General features: G+C 40.9%; 1 protein-coding gene across 1 annotated transcript in view; it reads right to left on the reverse strand.

Annotated features, from left to right (window-relative positions):
* Positions 1 to 1,673: 1,673 nt before the first annotated feature.
* SGCG (sarcoglycan gamma) overlaps positions 1,674 to 24,353 on the reverse strand; it is a 148,637-nt gene continuing 125,957 nt past the window's right edge. The window contains exons 7-8 of the mRNA XM_014449703.2: positions 4,790 to 4,913; positions 1,674 to 2,426 (exon numbers count right to left, since the gene is read on the reverse strand). Coding sequence (XP_014305189.1) covers positions 2,253 to 2,426; positions 4,790 to 4,913 — 298 coding nt within the window. The 3' untranslated portion in view covers positions 1,674 to 2,252. The remainder of the gene's footprint in view (positions 2,427 to 4,789; positions 4,914 to 24,353) is intronic.

A 24,353-nucleotide genomic window follows, 5' to 3' on the forward strand; every position in this document is an offset into this window, starting at 1 on the left:
TGGGGTATTAAAACTTACACAGGAAACCTTGTCTGGCCTTTATGAGAGTTGATCCAGTTGGAGTTTTTGAGGGATTCTTTTTTTAGACTTTATTTTAAAAGAAATATTTTTTTATCGTTGATAGTACTACAGATATCTGCCATTCTACACCCCCTCTTCACCCCCTCTCCCAGCCCCTACCCACCCCTCAATGTCTTCACTAACCTATTGCCCGTGTCCATGTAGGCTTTCTTTTTAAAAAAATTACAGGTTCAGCTCTAACATGTGTGGCTCAGTTGGGTGTCCCGTGCACCAAAAGGTTGCCAGTTTGATTCCTAGTCAGCAAACATGCCCGAGTTGTGGGCTCAATCCCTGGTAGGGAGCACGTAGGAGGCAGCTGAAAGATGTTTTGCTCTCACATCCGTATTTCTCTTCCTCTCCTCTCTAAAATTCAATTTAAAAATTTTAAATAAAGTTACAGGTTCACAATCCTTTGTATCAAACCCTTGGATTCAAACCCTTGGATTCAAATGCCCTTGGATTGGGTTTTAGGAAGTTTTTAATGAAGCATTCTCATCAGAGTTGATGTTTTTGCAGTGAAATCAATGAATATTCACATTGATTTGAATACATAGATCAGATAAATAGCCTCATCTAAATTTAGGTCAGGTTTTGCTACTGACATATTTGGGAAATTTTCATTTTGGGGAGCATTTTAGAATTTGAAATTCAAGGCAAGAAATTTGGGGCCTGAACTAATCATCTTATGCTTTTTCTTTCTTTTCCCCTGTTATGCTTTTTGTATTAAAAGGAAAATGGAAACTCAGCGGTATGCAGAGTAGCTGCTCCTGAGTAGCATGCAGTCTGGAACGGTTGGAACAGGCTCCTGCACTTGAGCAGGTCCTGCCAGGTTAGAGAGGGATGAAAGTTTCCTGGGCAGAAGGGCTGAATTGTTCATAGCCTCCATGAGAAAACTAGTGAACACCTGCGCAGTCCAATTAGTTTAAACACCAAGCTGGAGGGGGAGCAGGGCATGGTGAGAGCCCAGGAATGATGTTGGTAAAATGTTCAAATTGTGTTTAATAAAATAAAGTTGTTCCCAGGTCTGATTGGGGGTGGGTGGGATTTTCTTCTATCTGTGCAAGTTTGCTGTACTTTTTTTTAGATGTCAAGAATAAAATTTGTAGTGCTGGTAAAAATAAAAAATAGAAAATATTTTAATTAGTCATGTATTAATCAGGGTTTACAACCAATTGATACTAAATATTATTTCACAAACCAAGAGTCTGATTTTATGAAGTTATATCTAGTCTTTTATCTATTGTGTATAGGTAAATACACAGGATGGACAGTTATGAGTCCTACCACCTACTAGCTGTTTAATCTTGGTGGATGACAAAACACATTTGGACTTTAGTTCTTTCATTTGTCAAAAGAGTATTATCCCATCTACACATTTATGTAGATTGGTATTTTGGATGGAATGAAACAACATATAAAAGTTTTTCCATGTGAAAACAGCTGTTCAAAAGTAGGGTCACAATTTAATTTCCAGTAGATATTGTATGACCTTGTGACTTGTTCTACCTGAACCATTTTTTATCACCAGTAACTTGGGGAAAATAATACCTACCTCAAAGAGTTGTGAGGATTAAAGAAAGTAAGATGCTCAAACTGTGAAGTTTGGGGGGAAATGTAGGTTGATTTTTATTGCTCATTGACTATAAAGAAAGCATGATTAATTTTGTATATTTATTCCTTTGACTACATATTGAAAATCAGATCAACCTTAAAGTCTATTTAAAATATGAACATTTTCTTGTGAAACTTGACATACTTCGCATTAAAATGAATAGAGAACTCACGGGTTTGAGTGATATAATGAAAACACATCATAGAACTTTGGGTCATCTTAGTATTGACTAATGCTACTTTTAGGGGGAGTTAGTCACAAATGAACATCATAAATTAATTCCACACAGCAATTCACTATTTCATTGTAGATTGACATGTACAAGAAAGGAAAAGAAAATTCACAAGGTTCTGATGAAATCAATCTAGTAGAATAAACTTTCTTTTGTTATTTCTTTGGCTTTTGCATCTACCACCCACACACCATTCATCTGAACCCTTTCATTGGCACAGTTTTCTTTTGTCCTACTTCCATCCACCACCTCAGTTTTCCAGGGTGCCAAGTTGCTCTAAGAGTGAAGGCTTGAAGTCTCTAAAGTTCACTGAAACAAGGCAGATTCTCCATGGAAGATATGGGTAGTTTAGGAACAGATGTGACTGTTTTCGTGGCATGTGGTACTTGTGCCAGCCACAGACAGGTAAAGCTTCCCATCTGGACACACACAAATTTCATAGAGTCTTTGTGAGCTGCCAACAGGACCCCAAGTCCCCTGAACCAACTTGGGTAAACATACAGTTTCAGAATCAAGCACAAGCTGTTTGGGAGAAAATGAGAGATTAATTGGTAAAGGAGAAATGAATATGATAAGATAAAACTCATATTCTCAAAATGTTCTAAACAAATTAGTTTTTCTCAGCATAGAAAATGAAATAAGCACCTGCTTTTACTTGTTATAATTATCTGAATCTTTTATAGCCTATTTCTATTTTACATTCAGGCAAAGTGTTAATAATTCCTTCTTCAATTTGAAGTCATTTTTATTTTTACCCATTGTGACAGTTGAACTAGGAAAATTTATAATGCTACACTCACAAAAATGCCTTTCAGAATTATCTGACAAAAGTAAAAATAGAATTATTTTGCTGATTCACATTTATCTTGTGATCCACTTTGACATTATGTTAAATCATCTCGTCATTATTAGGATAAATTACAAGCCACAGAAATAGATTAATCTAAATAATTTTTACCTGTGAATGTTGGCGTTTTTCCTGATTTTATTTTCTGTGAAAAGCAATTACATTTATCCTATTAGCTAGCAACCATTTCCCTAACTTTAAACATATTTGAAACTCCTGCCTTCTATTAGATACAGAAAAGCAGTATATAGTGATAAAAGCCAACTAAAATAAAATAAAAGCTACTGAATTTTATGTTCCTATTATAGTTAAACTGAAAAGCAAACAAATGGCTATTGGTTGAGATTTGGAAATGTTTTTTGATAACTGAAGGCAATAAGAATTGTCACACTGAGCTGCAAACCGTACCTATTCTAGGTTGCTCACTTCTTAGAAGGAATTAAAGCATGTTGTGGGTAGGCATAATGATCTTTTTTGCCAACAAAGTTAGATCCTTTATTTTATGTGGCTCTCATCCTTGAACTCCAATCTTTTAATAAATTGATGTTTGCAGGCGTCCTTCCTCCCAGGACACTGACCGCTGCCATGTGAAGCAGTGGGTGAAACAGTATTAGTGGCGTTACAGGAAAAGCTTTACCCTTATGGTCTGGGACTCCTAGAATAAAAGGAATAAAATGGGTATTTTTTTAAAAAGCAGAACCTATTTAATAGGTTATTGCCCAGTGCTTTGGGTTCTGTGGGTACTTGCTTTTTCCCATGTGTGTTTGATTATTTTTAGCTTGTCTGCTTTTCCTCTCTCCTTTTTTTTTTTATGGATAATTGGTCAACTTTTTTCTAATTATTTTTTTACAGCAGACTCTAGTCACTGGTAGTTCATGTACCGCTTCATTGCTCATCTTCTTATGCTTTTGTGGGACAATATTTTGTAGGAGGCCACACATTGCTTCACTCTGAACTGGCCCCCAGTAATAAGGGAGAGGAACTTTATGAGTCAGACTGCTAAAATTGACACATAATTCATGGGGGGAAAAGTCATGTTATTTAAAAACTACAGTCCATATAAATTTTTTCAAGTTAATGCATTTTAAGAATGTAGTGACATTATGAATTAGTAATAAGATTCCAAATGTCTTGATTTCCATTTTTGCATTTATCTGTTAATGGTATCATAACTTTTTAAGTTAAAACTTGCAGGAGCTTTGCCAGAGAACTTTTAAATTCCATTCACTGGCTGTCAGCTGGGTCCTGTCTACATTAATGAGCTGCCTCTCCTGGCCTCCATTTGTTGCTCAACTACACCTTCCTCTTAATATTAAATTACATAATTTCAAAATGTTGCCACCCATATTACCATATTGGTGTCTTATAACCCTATGACATAGTTAAGTAAATATTATTTCCCCTATTTGACAAATGAGAACATAGGGCCCAGTGAACCCTGTTATCTTTCCTGAATTCAAATAGGTAATCCGTGAATTGACCTAGCACTAGAACAATCCAGGTTGAGTAGCATGTGCTCCATTGCCTTGCTATAACTGTGGCCTCTATCAGTAATGTTTTATTTCTGGACTTGAAGTTCCAAATTTTATCCTTATTGTAATTGACTTTTAAAGATCATATTTTCATTTAAACATAATTTGGCATAAGAAAGCCTAGTTCTATAAGCGGTAACAGATAATGGTTGTCACAGGTACCTTCCAGTGACCATATTGAGAGAAATTGAATCACTAGGAAATGGAAAGTTGATATTCTCTGTAAACTCTGAAAGTCTGTAGTATTTTTTCAAAGCTGAAAATAACAAGAGACTTGATGGCACAAATACCAGTCAAAGAAAGCTGTCTGGATCCAATATGGAATTATTTTAAACTTTCTTGGACCTTCTTTCAATGCTAAATTAACAATTGCCTTTGTTTCACATTTTCTACTCTATGCTTTTTGTAACATTTCTTTATAAACTACCATAAATTTAAGATACCGATACCTTACGGACATGAGTATTGTCAAGACATGCAGTAGGAGCTTGATCAATTGAACTCACCATTCCATCATTACTATGAAAAATGATGTCCATTTGAGAAAGGGCCTTGATTTTCCCAGCATGAGCTTTAATATGAACACCCTTTGGGGCATCCATGCTTAGACTTCGTGTGGGAGATTCTAATCTGAAATGAGAGAAAGAAACCAAGGAAAAATAGTATTTTAAAAAGCCACCCCAAGAATGTCTCAATGAACAGCTTAGCACAGAAAATATGATCAATAAGATATATAGTATCTTCACATCATTCTTGAATGCTAATAAAATGTACATTATTTAAAAATCCAGAGATAATGTGTAGTAAAGAAATTCACTTCCTATCAGTGAGAGTCTATTGAAATAGTATCCTCTAAAAACAGATAAAACAGTAGAGAGTCCTAACCCTATGCAGTGGCTTCAGATGGCATGGTTAAGCACTCTGGCATTGCACACCAGAAGAAAATGCTATTTGTGAATAACTTTGTAAAATTATTTTTTTAGTTAAAACACAAACTTTTCTGGAAAAATAGACAAATTTAAGGGCATGTGCATCTGCTACATATTCAAAAACTAGAATGTAAGTTAGGCATTCAGATTTTGGTTGCTTTTTTAAAAATTTAGGAAAGTTACAGGGCAGATACAAAGATTTCTTTTGGAAAAATACATGAAATGATGGAGTTAATACACAGGATGAAGAATGACCTCAGCTGGCTTTACAGTATACTCATAAAATTTATCAGAATCTCTCTGTGATTAAGTCAAACATAATACAGAAATTCTAGAAATATATGTACCAGAAAAAAATCTCTTATTTTTCTCTGCCTGGAAAACACTGAATTTCCACCTTATGGCACAATGTGATTACTTGAAAGATTTTTCAATTGCTCCAACCCAACTTCAAAGTTTAAAAGGCCGTTTGATTGACATGTTTAAAGATCTATGAGAGGGAGAACAGAATAGAAAAGGATCTGCATCCTCCGGGAGAGTAAGATTAGAGTGCAGGTGGGTCAGAGAGAAAAAGGGAAGTGATGAAGAAGAGAGAAGTACCATGTTAAGGAATTTGCATGTGAATTGACTGAATATTTATTTGACAGAGTTTTTAAATCAAATGGTTGCTGTCTTCAATTGGCAAGTTTTTTTGTCTATCACTATTTGCAATAGTAAAAGTTTCATTTTCTTGTATACATCTCAATATGTGAAATTTTATCTGTTACACATGTTAAAAGTTTAGCTTGAGTATGAGAAAACACTTAGAGATAATTATGGAATTTATTGGTCTAATTATGTTGGGTTTAGGTCATGGGCAAACACTGGTATTTCTAGATAAGCTTGGTCGAGCTCAGCAAATTTCAACCGGTGTGCTACAATAATTTTTAAAACATGCAATACCTCACTAATTAGTCAGGACACTGACCTCTTTTCCCTCTGATTGTCAAATAAAATAATGACAACAGCCAATACAACAATAGTCATCCTTTGTGAATGAATCAAAATTATACCTTTTTTTTGTCAGATTAGCAAAAAATATTTGTTGGTGGGCTGCAGAAGTTTAGTAATTAGTTTATGTGGGCCATGAGATGAAAAAGTTTGAAAAACATTGATCTAGCTGGTTGCCCATTTTTGCTATTTTGACCTTTGCAAATTGCATACTTATTTCCTGCATGAATTGATAGAAAGGAGGGGAAGAGGAAGGAAAGGAAGAAGACATGTAAGCAACCTGTAAAGGTCTGGTCCATTTCAGGCAAACCATTTGTGAACTGGAATACCCTAGTAAAGGTGAATCTGTTTCAAATATCTGTTATCAACAAAATTGACTCAATAGGGCCAATTACTCGTTTTTAACCAGATCATAAAATGGTGCTTCTAGAAGAGCAGATTTCTTCTTCTTTGCCATCATTTCTAGCCTTGAAGATGAAATATTTCAGTTTAGCACAACTTAAGACTCATTAGTCAAAGAACATATATGCATAGCCCATGAACACAGACAACAGTGTGGTGATGGCCAGAGAGAGGGGCACCCCGGTGGAGTTGAATGGAGGTGGGTAAAGGGGAGAAAGTGGGGGACATCTATAATAGTGTCAAGAATTTTTTTAAAAGACTCATTTTTACCAGAGTCTGTGATTAAAATGCTCTGAAGTATACATCTCTATAAACACATTGAAGAGGAGTCAGATATTTTAATAATTTAATTTAATAATTTAATGTTTTCTTTTTGTTATGTTTTAGTTTGCTAGTTATATCTACCCTTTTCTTCAAATATCTGAATATATAAACATTTTTCAATGACTTATATAAAGAGAAAAAGTTTTGAGGACTTACAGAAAGCAATGCAAATAAACAAATATATGCACATATACACAAAATTCACATCGTAAAAGCACAATTAAGATAATTTGGTTGCTAAAGCAGATGAGTTTTCAGTTGTATTCCTTTTAAAATGAACAAAACAGAATTCATTAACTTCACAAAGATATGCACATACTTATTAAAGTATAGCTGGTGTGCAAGATTCTATTAATTTTAGGTGTACAACAGTTGCCATTTTAATCTTATGATGTGCTCACCACACTATATTTAGTAACCATCTGTCATCGTGCAACTTTATCATACTATTATCCTATCTAATAAAAGACAAAAGGGTAATTGACCGTACCTTTGCTACGCTTCCCATTGGCTAATCAGGGCGATATGCAAATTAACTGCCAGCCAAGATGGCGGCTGGCAGCCATGCAGCTGAAGTGAACATGAGGCTTGCTTGCTCCAGTGATGGAGGAAGCCAAGGTTCCCCACCTGCAGCAGCCCGGCTCTGAGCTCTGAAAGCAACTAAGTTTCAATTATAGAAGCTAAACAAACCCCAGATACCTGCTTTCAGCAGGCCATGGCCTCAGACCAGTGACAGCAACGAAGTTTCAATTATAGAAGGTAAATAAATCCCAGAATAAAATTAAAAAAAGAAAAAAAGGAGAGGCTGGGAGCTTCAGTCACCAGCCAGCCTGAAAACAGCCATCAGCCCCTCACCCAGGCTGGCCAGGCATCCAAGCGGGACCCCCACCCTGATCCAGGACACCCTTCAGGGCAAACCAGCCGGCTCCCACCCATGCACCAGGCCTCTATCCTATATAGTAAAAGGTAATATGCAAACTGACCCTAACAGCAGAAAGACTGGGAATGACTGATCACTATGACACACACTGACCACCAGGGGGCAGACGCTCAATGCAGAAGCTGCCCTCTGGTGGTCAGGGCGCTCTTCCATGGGGGAGCTCTGCTCAGCCACAAGCCAGGCTGATGGCTGCCAGTACAGCAGTGGTGGTGGGAGCCTCTCCTGCCTCCTCAGCAGTGCTAAGTATGTCCGACTGCAGCTTAGGTCTGCTCCCCGCTGCCAAGTGGACATCCTCCGAGGGCTGCCGGGCTGCCAGAGGGATGTCTGATTGCCAGCTTAGGCCTAATCCCTCAGGGAGCAGGCTTAAGCCAGCAGGTGGTCATCCCCCGAGGGGTCCCAGACTGCAAGAGGGCACAGGTCGGGCTGAGGGACACCCCCCTCCCCCAGAGTGCACAAATTTTTGTGCACCGGGCCTCTAGTTGACTATATTCGCTTTCACCTTCTGTACCTATCACTCTACCACCTTGTCTGGCAACCATCAGTTTGTTCTTTGTTTCTATGAGTCTGTTGTTTTGTTTGTTGTTTGTTCTTTAATAGAATACATTTATATAAAATAGAATTCTTTTTTTTCAATTACACTTGACAACCAATATTATTTTGTTTTAGTTTCTGGTGTACAGCATAGTGGTTAGACAATCGTAAACTTTACAAAGTGACCCCCTACCCCCTGATATTTTAAGTACCCACCTGGCATGATACATAGTTATTACAATATCATTGACTACTAGAGGTCCGGTGCACAAAATTTCTGCACGGGGGGCGGAGGGGGAGGGAAGAGGTGTCCCTCAGCCCAGCCTGCACCCTCTCCAATCTGGGACCCTCGAGGGATGTCCGACTGCCCGGACATCCCTCTCACAATCCAGGACTGCTGGCTCCCAACCGCTCGCCTGCCTGCCTGCCTGATTGCCCCTAACCGCTTCTGCCTGCCGGCCTGATCACCCCCTAACCACTCCCCTGACAGCCTGATCGATGCCTAACTGCTCCCCTGCCGACCTGATTGCCCCTAACTGTCCTCCCCTGCAGGCCTGGTCACCCCTAACTGTCCTCCCCTGCAGGCCTGGTCACCCCTAACTGCCCTCCCCTGCAGGCCTGGTCACCCCTAACTGCCCTCCCCTGCAGGTCTGATCACCCGCAACTCCCCACCCCTGCAGGCCTGGTCCTCCCCAACTTCCCTCCCTGCCGGCCATCTTGTGGCGTTCATTTTGTGTCCATATGGGGTGGCCATCTTTGACCACATGGGGGTGGCCATCTTGTGTGTTGGAGTGATGGTCAATTTGCATATTACCTCTTTATTATATAGGATGTTACCTATGGGTACTTTACATCCCTGTGACTATTTTGTGACTACCAATTTGTAATTCTTAATCCCTTCACCTTTCTCATTCAGTCCCCCAACACCATCCCCTTCCGGCAACCATCAGTCTGATTTATTTCAGTATCTATGAGTCTGTTTCTATTTTGTCTCTTTATTTATTTTGCTCTTTATTTATTTATTTTTTAAATATATTTTTATTGATTTCAGAGAGGAAGGAAGAGGGAGAGAGAGATAGAAATATCAATGATAAGAGAGAATCATTGATTGGCTGCCTTCTGCACACCCCCACTGGGGATCAAGCCTGCAACCCAGGCATGTGCCCTTGTCTGGAATTGAACCTAGGACCCTTCAGTCTGCAAGGTGGCACTCTATCCACTGAGCCAAACCATCTTGGGCTATTTTGCTCTTTAGATTTCACATAAAAGTGAAATCATATGGCATTAATATTTCCTGATTTATTTTACTTAGCATAATACCATCTAGGTTCATCCATGCTATTGTAAATGGTAAAATTTCATTCCTTTTTATGACTCAACTAGTGTCCTAGTGCACAGATTCATGCACATTGAAAGGAAATTAATTAGAAGAAATATTTTAATATTGCTATTCACCCTTTCTCTATAATAGAAGTGTCAACCAAATTCACGATCAACAATGACAGATCGAAACATACATGCAATTGGCACCAGCGAGAGCTTTATATGTATCATACATGTACAAGTCAACTTAGCCTTTTATAGATATAGAATAAACTTGCTTAATTAGACCTGCTTTTTGATTTAGCTAAACTTTTTCCAGCCCAGTGAAGCACCTCAACTTCTCTTTCAGGTCATTGTCAGCAACACAGCAGTAAATATCAACACAAAGCAGATTATTATTGTAGATCATGCAGGGAGAACAAAGGATAAAATATTTAACAGCAGCAGAGTTTGACTATATGATTATATTCTCGCAGTGAGAAAACCTGAAGTCATTTTCAACTTTCACCGTTTCTTACTTTTTTTCAGTCGGGTCAACTTTCTAAACTTTCTAAATCTCTGTTTTCCAGCTAATGAAAAGAAAAATAGGATTCTACCGAGTCTCCTATCTACCTACTCCAGGACTTCTGTGAGGATCAAATGAAATGAGGCATGGGAAAATGTTTCACAAACATTTGGTTAAAGTGTAAAATGTTTGCACCTGGCTATAAAGCAAATCATGTTCCTGGGCTGAAGAAACTCCAAGGAGGCTAGTTGCTAGGGAAAGGAAGCCGGGCGTTGCTATGTGATGTCATTACCCAGTGCCCACAGTAACTGTTTTCAGGCTGGGCTGGGCTGGGCTGCAGGCCACATTTTGCACCATGGGGTCTTGGCAGCGTTGGCTGCAATTTGGTGGGGTGTTGCTCCAGGGTAGTGGCGGGGCCTGTGTACCACTTTGGGGAAGCCGAGTGTTTTTTTGTCAGCACCAGGTCCATGGTGCCATTTATTTTTAAATGGCCAGTGTGCGTCATGGCAGCTCCTGCATTGAGCGCCTGCCCCCTGGTGGTCAGTGCATGTCATAGCTACCGGTTGGACAGACACTTAGCCTTTTATATATATAGACTAGAGGCCCAGTACATAAAATTCATGCACTGGAGGGGTGTCCCTCAGCCCAGCCTGCAACCTCTCCAATCTAGGACATCCCTCTCACAAACCGGGACTGCTGGCTCCTTATCACTTGCCTGCCTGGCTGCCTGGTTGCCCCTAACCACTCTGCCTGCCTGCCTGATAGCTCCCTAACCGCTCCCCTGCCGGCCTGATTGACACCTAACTGCTCCCCTGCCGGACCGATCACCCCCAACTGCCCACCCCTGCAGGCCTGGTTCCCCCCAACTGCCCTCCCCTGACAGCCATCTTGTGACAATGTGGGGTGATGACATTGGGGAAGCCATCTTGCAATGACATGGGGGTGCCCATCTTGTGACAACATGGGGGCGGCCATCTTCTGGGGTGCCCATCTTGTGACAACATGGGGGCGGCCATCTTCTGACAAGGTTGGGGCGGCCATCTTGTGACACCAGGGCATGTGGGTCAATTTGCATATTACATCTTTATTATATACAACTAGAGGCCCGGTGCATGAAATTCATGCACTTCGGGGGGGGGGGGGGGTCCTCAGCCTGAATTGCGAGAGGGTGTAAGCCAGGCTAAGGGACCCCACCAAGCACAGATCGGGGCCAGGGAGAGACGCGGGAGGTTGGCCAGCCGGGGAGGGACCATGGGAGGGCTCCAGGGTGTGTCCAGCCCGTCTCGCCTAGTCCTGATTGGCCGGACCCCAGCAGCAAGCTACCCTACCAGTCGGAGAGTCTGCCCCCTGGTGGTCAGTGCACATCATAGAGACTGTTTGACCAGTCAACTGCCTGTCCCCTGGTGGGTAAGTGCATATCATAGTGAGCAGTTGAGCGGCTTTAGCATATCATTAGCATATTACACTTTGATTGGTTGAATGGATGACCAGACGACCGGATGCTTAGCATATTAGGCTTTTATTAGATAGGAGATATATATATACTATCTAATAAAAGAGTAATATGCAAATTGACCATCACTCCAACACACAAGATGGCTGCCCCCATGTGGTCAAAGATGGCCACCCCATGTGGACCCAAGATGGCCGTCAGGGGACACACACAACCCTGTGCACGAATTTTGTGCACCAGGCCTCCAATATATATATATATCCTATCTAATAATAGAGAAACATGGTAATTAACCATAACTTCGCTACCCTTCCCATTGGCTAATCAGCGAGATATGCAAATTAACTGCCAGCCAAGATGGCGGCCGGCAGCCAGGCAGCTGAGGCGAACATGAGGCTTGTTTGCTCCAGTGATAAAGGAAGCCAAGGTTCCCCGCCTGCCGCAGCCCAGCTCTGAGCTCCGGATGCAACAATGTTGCAATTATAGAACCTAAACAAACCCAGAAACCTGCTTTCAGCCAGCGCGGCCTCAGAGTTTAGAGCGGCCAGTGATGGCAACAGAGTTTCAATTATAGAATCTAAACAAACCCAGATACCTGCTTTCAGCCGGCAATGGCCTCAGAGCTGGAGCTGGCTCTCGGTTCCAGTGACAGCTATAGAAGGTAAATAAATCCCAGAATAAAAAAAGAAAAAGAAAAAAAAGAGAGGCTGGGAGCTTCAGTCGCCCACAAGCCTGAAAACAGCCCTCAGCCCTTCACCCAGACTGGCCAGGCACCCCAGTAGGGACCCCCATCCTGAAGGGGGTGTGACCAGCTGCAAACAGCCATCATCCCATCATCCAGGCTGGCCAGGCACCCCAGTGGGGACCCCCACCCTGAAGGGGGTGTGACCAGCTGCAAACAACCATCATCCCCTCATCCAGGCTAGCCAGGTACCCAAGCGGGACCCCCACTCTGATCCGGGACACCCTTTAGGGCAAACCAGCTGGCCCCCTCCCATGCACCAGGCCTCTATCCTATATAGTAAAAGGTAATATGCAAACTGACCCTATCAGCAGAAGGACTGGGAATGACTGATCACTATGACACACACTGACCACCAGGGGGCAGACGCTCAATGCAGAAGCTGCCCTCTGGTGGTCAGGGCGCTCTTCCATGGGAGGAGCTCTGCTCAGCCACAAGCCAGGCTGATGGCTGCCAGTACAGCAGTGGTGGTGGGAGCCTCTCCCGCCTCCTCAGCAGCGCTAAGGATGTCCGACTGCAGTTTAGGCCTGCTCCCTGCTGGCAAGTGGACATCCCCCGAGGGCTGCTGGGCTGCCAGAGGGATGTCTGATTTTCATCTTAGGCCCAATCCCCTGGGGAATGGGCCTAAGCCAGCAGGTGGTCATTCCCCGAGGGGTCCCAGACTGCGAGAGGGCACAGGCCGGGCTGAGGGACCCCCCTTCCCCCCCAAGAGCACAAATTTTTGTGCACCGGGCCTCTAGTATATATATACATATATATATATTCTTGTTTACTGATGGGACTATGGTTGCTTCTGTATCTTGGCTATGTAAATAACATTGCAATGAACACAGGGGTGCATATATTCTTTTAAATTAGTGTTTTTTGTCTTTTTTCAGAAAATATACCCTAGAAGTAGAAATTGCTGTAGATCATTAGGGCAGTTCCATTTTTTAATTTTTTAAAGACCCCTCCCATATATGGTTTTCCAATAGGTGGCTAAACCAGCCGTGGGCAAACTTCGCGCCCGCGGCCGGATCCGGCCCGTTTGAATTGAATAAAACTAAAAAAAAAAAAAGACCGTACTCTTTTATGTAATGATGTTTACTTTGAATTTATATTAGTTCACACAAACACTCCATCCATGCTTTTGTTCCGGCCCTCCAGTCTAGTTTAAGAACCCATTGTGGCCCTCGAGTCAAAAAGTTTGCCCACCCCTGGGCTAAACCAATCTGCATTCCCACCAATTGTGCATGAAGGATCCCTTTTCTCCACATCCTCACCAACACCTGTTGTTTGTTGACTTTATTGATGTTAGCCATTCTGACAAGTGTGATGTGATATCTCATTGTGGTTTTAATTTGCATTTCTCTGACAATTAGTGACACTGAGCATTTTTTTCATGTCTATTGGCCATCTGTATGTCCTCTTTGGAGAAGTATATATTCATGTTCTCTGCCCACATTTTTAAAAATATATTTTTCCTTTATTTATAGAAAGAGAGGAACAGAGAGGGAGAGAAATAGAGAGACACTGATGAGAGAAACATTGTTTACCTCCTGTACCTGCCCCTACCAGGGATTGAACCCTCAACTTGGGTGTGCTCCCTAACCAAATTCAATGCATGGGACAACACTACAACCAACTAAGCCACACTGGCCAGGACCTCTACCCACTTTTTAATTGGATTGTTTGTTATTTTGGTGTTGAGTTGTATGATTTCTTTATAAAGTTTTGATGTTAACCTCTTATCAGATGTATCATTGGTGAATATGTTCTCTGATTCAGTAGGTTGTCTTTTTGTTTTGTTGATGATTTTCTTTACTGTGTAAAAAACTTTTTAGTTTGATGTAGTCCCATTTGTTTGTTTGTTTGTTTCCCAAGGATCTATAGCAGAAAAAACACTGTTAACAGAAATGTCAGAGATTTTACTAGATATATTTTCTCCTAGGAGTTTTAGGGTTTTAATTCTTCCACTTAAGTTTTTAATCCCTTTTGAATTTATTCTTGTATATGGGTAAGAAAGTACTCTAGTTTCATTATGTGTGTGTGTGTGTGTGTGTGTGTGTGTGTGTGTGTGTCTCCAATTTTCCCAATATCATATGTTGAATAGACTGGCTTTATTCCATTGTATGTTCATATATTAATTGACCATATAGGCATGGGTTTATTTTTTCACTTTCTATTCTACTCCTTTGATTGTCCATTTTTATGCCAGTGCAATGCTAAATTGTTTACTATGGCCTTGTAGTATAGTTTGATATCAGGTAGTGTGATATCTCCAACTTTATTCTCTTTTTAAAAGATTCCTTTGGCTATTTGCAATTTTTTGTGGTTTCAAATCAATTTTTGGATTATTTGTTCTAGTTGTATGATCAATGAAATTGGTATTTTGATAGGAACTACACTGAATCTATAGATTTCTTTTGGAAGAATGAACATTTTCTTTTTGTCTTAACCAATACATTTTATTTATTTGTTTTTTTATTGAATTTATTGGGTTGATATTGATTCACACAATCATACAGATTTCAAGTGTACAACTCAACAAAATACCATCTGCACACTGCATCGTGTGCCCATCACCCCAAGCAAAGTCCCTTTCTGTCTCAAATTTCCACCCCCTTAGCCTAACTCTACCCCCGCTTCCCCTCTGTCACCACACTGTTGTCTGTGTCTATGTGTTTATATATATACTAGAGGCACAGTGCATGAAAATTCGTGCACTCGGGGGGTCCTTCAGCCCAGCCTGCACTCTCTCACAGTCCTGGACCCCTCAGGGTATGTCTACCTGCCAGCTTAGGCCCACTCCTGGGGGATCAGGCCTAAGCTAGCAGCCAGACATCCCTCTGGCAGCTGGGGAACCCTCAGGGGATGTCCACCTGATGGCTTAGGCCCACTCTCCGGGGGACCGGGTTTAAGCTGGCAGTCAGACATCCCTCTGGCAGCCCAGGAGCCCTCAGTGAATGTCCAAGGGGAGCAGGCCTAAACCACAGTCAGACATCCTTATTGTTGCTGAGGAGGCAGGAGAGGTTCCTGCCACCACCATTGAGTTTGCAGCCATCAGCCCAGCTTGTGGCTGAGCGGAGCTCCCCCTGTGGGAGTGCACTGACCATCAGGGGACAGCTCCTGCATTGAGCGTCTGCCCCCTGGTGGTCAGTGTGCATCCTAGCGACCGGTCACTTCTGGTCATTCTGCTGTTAGGGTCAATTTGCATATTACCCTTTTGTTATATAGGATATATATATATATATATATATATATATATATATATATATATATATATATATGTATTGCTTCATCTCTTCAACCTTCTTTCATGCAGCCACCCAAATCCCCTCTACTCTGACAGCTATCCATCTGTTCCATGTATCTATGTCTCTGTTTCTATTTTATTTGTCAGTTTATTTTGTTCTTGAGCTTCCACATATAAGTGAAAGCATATGGTATTTGACTGTCTGTGACTGGCTTATTTCAATTAGCATAATAATCTCCAGGTCCATCCATGCAATGCATTCCATCTTTTTTATAGCCATATAGTATTCATTGTGTAAATGTATCACTGCTTTTTAAAGTTATATATACACTAGAGACAGACGAAGGCAAAGGGAGAGAGAGAGAGAAACATCGATGTGAGACTGAAACATCAATCTGCTGCCTCTTCCATGCATAGAGCCCAAAACCCAAGCATGTGCCCTGACTGGGAATTGAACTGACAACTTTTCAGTGCATGGAAAGATACCCAAGCAACTGAGCCACTTTTTTTATCCACTCATCTGCTGATGGGCACTTTGGCTATTTCCAGATCTTGGCTATTGTAAATAATGCTGCTATGAATATAGAGATGCATATATTTTTTCCTGATTGGTGTTTTGAGATTCTTAGGATATATTCCAAGTATTGGGATTGCTGGGTCAAAAAGCAGTTCCATTTTTAATTTTTTTGAGGAAACTCCATACTGCTTTTGACAGTGGCTGCACCAATTTGCATTCCCACCAACAACAGTGCACAAGGATGCTGGAAGCTGGTCCATCCTTGCTGCTTGACACAGTCGCTGCAGGGAAGAAACATCTGCACAGCTTATGTTTCAAGGGACCTGGCGTATATGGCATGTTTGCTCCCCCTCTTAGCGCTATGTGTTTTAAACAGGACCACCTCCCCGAGAAAGGTTGTTCCCCAGGTTAGGGATTAACAGGACTAAGGAAGAGAATAAATTAGTAAATCTCCCTAGTGTTACAGAAATACCATGTACTACTTATGAAGAACTTGGACTAAGACTGTTGGCAATAAATTTGGGACTTGTTGGGTCTACATCCCCAGGGTCTGCCCACCTGGGAAAGCACCAAAGCCTATACCCCTGGAGATCCACTGACACAGGGCAGTCCCAGGGAAGGCAATCAGCGAGGCTGGGAGGACATAATCTTTACTGGGTAGGATAATCTCCTTCAGTCACTTCCTTGTAGCTTATCAGTAGAGCAGTGACCTTGGAATAGCCCTTATAATGGAACACAGAGATTAACCTAGACAGGATTAAACTCAACAGAACTAGATTAACAAATGCCCTAATCTTTGGAATAGAATGGATAGGATTAAAATCAACTGGTATAAATACAGATGTAACAAGAGAATAAAGACAGAACCTAGCTAGAGAACCTGGCAGGAGAACCTGGCTGGAGAACCTGGCAAGAGAACCTAGCTATGCTGATCAACTGAACGCTGCCTCCATGTCCTTCATTCTTTGCCGACTCTGTCCACACCTTTGGGAACCCCTGAACCTGCTGGGGCTGGACCCCAACACAAGGATTTCCTTTTCTCCTCATCCTCACCAGCACTTGTTGTTTGTTGATTTATTGATGGTGGCCATTTTAACAGGTGTGAAGTGATACTTCATTACAGTTTTAATTTGCATCTCTTTTATGTTTAGTTATGCTGAGCATTTTTTCATATGTCTCTTGGCCATTTGTATGGCCACTTTGGAGAAGTGTCTATTTAGGTCCTTTGCCCATTTTTTAATTAGAAGAATTAACATCATTCAAATGTCTATACTACCCAAATCAATCTACAGATTCAACATAATCCCTATTAAAACACCAATGGCATACTTCACAGATCTAGAACAAATACACCAAAAATTTATATGGAACCATAAAAGACCCTGAATAGCTGCAGCAATCTTAAGAAAGAAGAACGAAGTAGGAGGGATCACAATACCAGATATCAAACTATGCTATAAAGCCATCGTAAACAAAGCAGCCTGGTACTGGCAAAAGAACAGGCATATAAGCCAATTGATCATAACAGAGACTCCAGAAATTGACCCACACCATTATGGTCACTTAATATTTGATAAAGAAGGCAAGAACATACAATGGAGTAAAGACAATCTCTTCAACAAATAGTGTTGGGAAAACTGTACAGGCATGCAAAAAGATGAAACTAGACCACCAACTTACATCATACACAAGAATAAATTCAAGGTGGATAAAAGACTTAAATTAAGATGTGAAACCATAAAAATCTTAGAGGATAACATAGGCAGTAAAATCTCAGACATCTCACATAGCAATATGTTTACAGATACATCTCCTAGGAAACTAAGGAGAAAATAAAAAAAAATGGGACTACATCAAAATAAAAAGCTTCTGCACAGCAAAATAAACTACCATCAAAATGAAAAAGAAACCGACTGTATGGGAGAACATATTTGCCGATGATACATCTGATAAGGAGTTAATATCCAAAATATATAAAGCACTCATACAATGCAACAAAAGGAAGACAAACAATCCAATAATAATTTTAAAAAATGGGCAGAAGACCTGAATAGACATTACTCCAAAGAGGACATAAAAATGGTCAAGAGACATATGAAAAAAATGCTCAAAGTCACTAATCATCAGAGAAATAGGGGTAATGATTTAATGATTAAGATGAACAATTCACAAGATTATGTAGCATAGACTTGTATGCATCTATACAATCTAAAAAGGAAAAATCAATATAAAAATATAGTGGGAGTTTTAATAAACCTCATTTGGAAATTGATAGGTGCTGAAGACAAATATAATAAGTTATATAGAAGATACTAACAATTTAATTCATAAGATTTACCTAATAGTCATCAAAATCTGTATCTATAATAATAAAAGTGTAATATGCAAGTCGACCAAATGGCTGAACAGCAGAACGACTGTCTGGACGACCACACTATGACATCCACTGGTGTCAGGCCAGCCAAGGCGGGTGCAATGCAATTGGTTGGGGGCCCCACCATCGCCCCATGATCGCCCCAAAGAGAAAGGCCCAGGCTACCTGGCTGGTGGCATTGCAGTGACAAGGTGGGGCCTCCCTCTGTGGGGTGATTGATTGCAGGGCTCCTAGACTGCGAGAGGGTGCAGGCTGGGCTGAGGGACCCACCTCCCCCAGTGCATGAATTTCATGCATGAATTTCATGCACCTGGCCTCTAGTATATTCATAAGATTTACCTAATAGTCATCAAAATCTATATATCTATATTGATACCAATATAGCTTGCCTTAAAGCAAAAGAGAACATACATACACCATAAAAATTTAGGAATAACACTATGCTTTTGCTCATAATTTTGAAATCTCAAGTGGCAGGGAAAAGTTTCCAGCAAGAAATAAAGAGCCAAAATGGACTTAAGAAATAAAAATCTTGAAGAAAGAAACTTCATTAAAGAAATTCAATTGGTAGTGAGAAGAAATGCAACTTCCTTAAAAGCATAATATTTTTCCTTTCACAGAGGAATTTCAACCAAATCTTCAATTGCTCTTACACCATTTCAAAGTCCAGAAAAAAGACAGCTGGGAACTGAGACTAAAATGGAACTTTTCCAACTTTATAATAAATATAACCTATATCAGAAATTATTTATAATGCTGCAAAAACCAATAATAATCACTTTGAAAATGTAATAGAAAAAGAACTAATTCTTGATAGAATTAAAGACTAGGAGCAATCTAGTAACATAGGCCAAAATTAAATGGAGAGTATCACAAAATGTTATTGTAGGGTATAAAGGAAGGTAAACATATATAAAAAATGAATTCTCCCTGTAAGTCAATGCAATTCCAACCAAAAATCCAATAGCGTTTTTTATAAAGCATGACAGATTGTTTAAAAGTTTTAAATGGAAAAATTAAAGTCTAAAAATATAAAGACAATTCTGAAGAAGACATGGTGGGAAACTTGCCCTAGCATGTAACAAGTTATATTGTATAGAAGAAAAGTCCTTTGGTTGATCTCTCCCCTTTACCTCCAACCTCCCCTACCTTCCCTCTGAGGTTTGAGCATCTGATCAATGCTTCTCTGTCTCTGGATCTGTTTTTGTTCATCAGTTTATGTTGTTTATTATATTCAACAAGTGAGTAAGATCATGTAATATTTATCTTTCCCTGACTGACTTATTCCGCTTAGCATAGTGTTCTCCATGTCCATCCCTGCTGTTGCAAATGATAGGAGTTCCTTCCTTTTTACAGCAGCATAGTATTCCATTGTGTAGATGTACCACAGTTTTTTAATCCACTCATCTGCTGATGGGAACTTAGGCTGTTTTCAAATCTTAGCTATTGTAAATTGTGCTGCTATGAACATAGGGGTGCATATGTCCCATTTGTTTATTTTCTCCTTAGTTTCCATTGCCTTAGGAGCTATATTGGTAAAGATATTGCTACGATATATGTCCAATATTGTACTGCCTTTGGATTCTTCTAAGATTTTTATGGTTTCCTGTCTTACATTTAAGTCCTTTATCCATTTCGAGTTTATTTTTGTGTATGGTGTAAGTTGGTGGTCTAGTTTCATTTTTTGCATGTATCTGTCCAATTTTCCCAGAACCATTTATTGAAAAGACTGTCTTGATTCCATTGTATGCTCTTGCCTCCTTTGTCAAATATTAATTGAGCATAATGGCTTGGCTCAATTTCTGTATTCTCTGTTCAGTTCCATTGGTCTATATGTCTGTTCTTGTGCCAGTACCAAGCAGTTTTGAAAATGGTGGCTATGTAATATAGTTTGATATATGGTATTGTGATCCCTCCAACTTTGTGCTTCTTTCTCAAGATTGCTACTGTATTTGGGGTCTTTTTATTCCATATCAATTTTTGGAGAGTTTGTTCTAAGGCTGTGAAATACACCATTGGTATTTTAATGGGGAGTGCATTGAATCTATAGATTTCTTTGGGTAGTATGGACATTTTAATGGTGTTGAGCCTCCCAATCCATGAACACAGTATGTTCTTCCATTTGTTTATGTCTTCCTCTATCTCTTTTTTCAGTGTCCTGTATTTTCCTGAGTACAGGTCTTTTACCTCCTTAGTTAATTTTATTCCTAGGTATCTTAATTTTTTTGATGTAATGGTAAATGGGATTGGTTTTTGGTTTCTTTTTCTGTGAGCTCATTATCCTATCTAATAAAAGAGTAATATGCAAATTAACCATCACTCCGTCACTCCATCACAGAGATGGCAAAGGCCATGGAGCTGGAGCGAGCAGGAGGCTTGGGTTGCCCCTGGCGATGGAGGAAGCCAAGCTTCCCACCTGCCCCAGCTGGCACTGCGCTCTGCTCAAGGCTACAGTTTCAATTATAGAAGATAAATAAATCCCAGATACCTGCTTTCAGCCAGCAGTGGCCTCCGCTCAAGGAAGGGCTGGGAGCCTGGGTTGCCAGGGGCTCCATTCAAGGCTACAAAGTTTCAATTATAGAAGATAAATAAATCCCAGGAAAAAAAAGAAAAAAGGAGAGGCTGGGGCTTGGGTTGCCGGAGGGTGTGGCCAGCCTGAAAACGGCCATCAGCCCCTCACCCAGGCTGGCCAGGCTCTCCAGCGGAACCCCCCGCCCCCTGAAGGGGCTGTGGCCAGCCTGAAAACGGCCCTCAGCCCCTCACCCAGGCTGACCACACCCCCTGGGGTGAGGCTCCCCACTATGGTGCTTGACCAGCCTGCAAAAAGCCATCAGCCCCTCACCCAGGCTGGCCAGGCACCTCAGTGGGACCCCCACCCTGACCCAGGACACCCTTCAGGGCAAACCAGCCTGCCCCCACCCGTGCACCAGGCCTCTATCCTATAATATAATAAAAGGGTAATATGCAAATTGACCCTAACAGCAGAATAACTGGTCACTATGACACACACTGACCACCAGGGGGCAGATGCTCAATGCAGGAGCTGCCCCCTGGTGGTCAGTGTGCTCCCACAGGGGGAGCTCTGCTCAGCCACAAGCCAGGCTGATGGCTGCCAGCACAGCGGTGGTGGCGGGAGCCTCTCCCGCCTCCTCAGCAGCACTACGGATATCCAACTGCAGCTTAGGCCTGCTCCCCACTGGCAAGTGGACATCCCCCGAGGGCTCCCGGGCTGCCAGAGAGATGTCTGACTGCCAGCTTAGGCCCGATCCCGCGGGGAGCGGGCCTAAGCCAGCAGGTGATCATCCCCCGAGGGGTCCCAGACTGCGAGAGGGCATAGGTGGGCTGAGGGACTCCCCAAGTGCACAAATTTTTGTGCACTGGTCCTCTAGTCTATATATATAAAAGGCCCATGGCAGTTACACCATGATGCCATAATGACCAAACAAGCAGCGGCTCTCACAGCGGGCAGGGCAGGGCACGAGCTACTAGTAGTGAAGAGCTATGAGCGGCAGATGGCAGGGCAGCGAACTATGAGCGGCGATGGGTAGAGTGGCCAGCTGAGGCAAGCAGAAGCAACTGAACAACTGGTCACCAGGAGATGCATGGAGCACCTCTTGGTCCCTCCCCACCCTCCTGGCTCGTGAGCTGCTCCCGGGGGTGGGGTGGGGCTTGTGGCTCACACTGTGCAGCGGGACTCATGTGGAAAGGTGGGGCCTGCTGGGCCTCTAGTTGGTATATAAAAAAGCCATAGATTTCTGGGTGTTAATTTTGTATCGTGCTACACTGCCAAATTTATTTATTAAATCTAGTAGTTTTTTGATGCAGTCTTTAGGGTTTTCTATGTACAGTATCATGTCATCTAAGAATAATGACAGTTTTACTCCTTCTTTTCCAATTTGGATGCCTTTTATTTCTTCTTATCTCATCGCTATGCCTAGCACTTCCACTACTATGTCGAAAAGGAATGGTGACAGTGGGCATCCCTGTCTTGTTCCTGTTCTTAGGGGAAATGGTTTTAGTTTTTGCCCATTGAGCATGATGTTGGCTGTAGGTTTGACATATAAGGCTTTTATTATGTTGAGGTATGATCCCTCTATTCCCACTTTGCCTAGGGTTTTTTTCAAGAAAGACTGTTAGATTTTGTCAAATGCTTTTTCTGCATCAATTTATATGATTATGTGATTTTTACCTCTCAATTTGTTTATGTGATGTATCACATGCATTGATTTGCGGATGTTGTAACATCATTGCATCCCCAGAATAAATCCCACTTGGTCATGGTGTATGATCTTTCTGATGTAATGCTGGATGTGATTTGCTAATATTTTGTTGAGGATTTTAGCATCTATGTTCATCAGAGATATTGGCCTATAATTCTCTTTCTTTGTAGTGTCTTTATCTGGATTTGGGATTAGGGTAATGCTGGCTTCAGAAAAAGAAGTTGAAAATGTTCCTTCCTCTTGAATTTTTTGGAATAGTCTGAGGAGGATAGGTTTTAGTTCTTCTTTGAATGTTTGGTAAAACTCCACTGTGAAGCCATCTGGCCCAGCGCTTTTGTTTGCTGGAAGTTTTTTTTATTACTGCTTCAAATTCCTCCATAGTTATCAGCCTATTGAGATTTTAATCTTCCTGAATGAGTTTAGGAATATGTCCATTTTTTTCTAGGTGGACCAGTTTTTTGGAATAGAGTTGTTCATAGTATTTTTTTTTTTTACAATTCTTTGTATTTCTCTGGGGTCTCTTGTTATATCACCTCTTTCATTTCTGATTTTGTTTATGCGAATCCTCTTTCTATGCTTCTTGGTGAGCCTGGCTAGAGGTTCATCAATCTTGTTTATCCTCTCAAAGAAACAGCTCTTGGTTTCATTGATCTTTATATTATTTTGTTTTGTCTCTATGTCATTTATTTCTGCTCTGATCTTATTTCCTTCCTTCTGCTCACTCTGGGATTTTCTTGTTGCAATCTTTCTAATTTTTATGTTGTAGAATTGGATAATTTATTACCAGTTTCTCTTGTTTTTTTGAGGTAAGCCTGTAATGCTATCAACTTTCCTCTCAAGACTGCTTTCACTGTGTCCCATAGATTTTGCATTGTTATGTTTTCATTGTTATTTGTTGCCATGATGTTTTTTATTTCTTCTTTGATCTCTTTGGTAACCCAATCATTATTTAATAGCATGCTATTTAGCCTCCAAGTGTTTGGAATTTTTGATTGTTTTTATTGTAGTTTATTTCTAATATTATGCCATTATGATCTAAGAAGATGCTTGACATGATTTCAATCTTCATGAATTTGAAAAGACTTTGCCTGAGTCTCTATTTGTGGTATACCTGGTATCTTTGAAAATGTCCCATGTGCACTTAAAAAGAATGTATAGTCTGTGGCTTTGGGGTGAAATGTTCTGAAGATGTGGGTAAAGTCCTTCTGATCTAGTGAGTCATTTAGGATTGCTGTTTCTTTGATGATTTTTTTTGTCTAGATGCTTTATTCAGTGATGTCAGTGGGGAATTAAAGTACCCTTCTATGATTGTATTATTTTTATCTCTCCCTTGATATCTTCCAGAATTTTGGGGGTTTTAAAAAATGTATTTGGGTGCCTATACATTGGGTGCATATATGTTTGCCAAAGTTATATCCTCTTGTTGTATTGATCCCTTTAGTATTTTGAAGTGACCTTCCTTATCTCTTGTTATGGCCTTCATTTGAGGTCTCTTTTGTCAGATATAAGTGTTGCTACCCCAGCTTTTTTTAATTTCCATTTGCTAAAAATATTTTTCCATCCCTTCATTTTCAGTCTTTGTGAC

The sequence above is a fragment of the Myotis lucifugus genome, unplaced genomic scaffold, assembly GCF_000147115.1.
Source record: "Myotis lucifugus unplaced genomic scaffold, Myoluc2.0 scaffold_7, whole genome shotgun sequence".
NCBI classification, from domain to species: Eukaryota; Metazoa; Chordata; class Mammalia; order Chiroptera; family Vespertilionidae; genus Myotis; species Myotis lucifugus.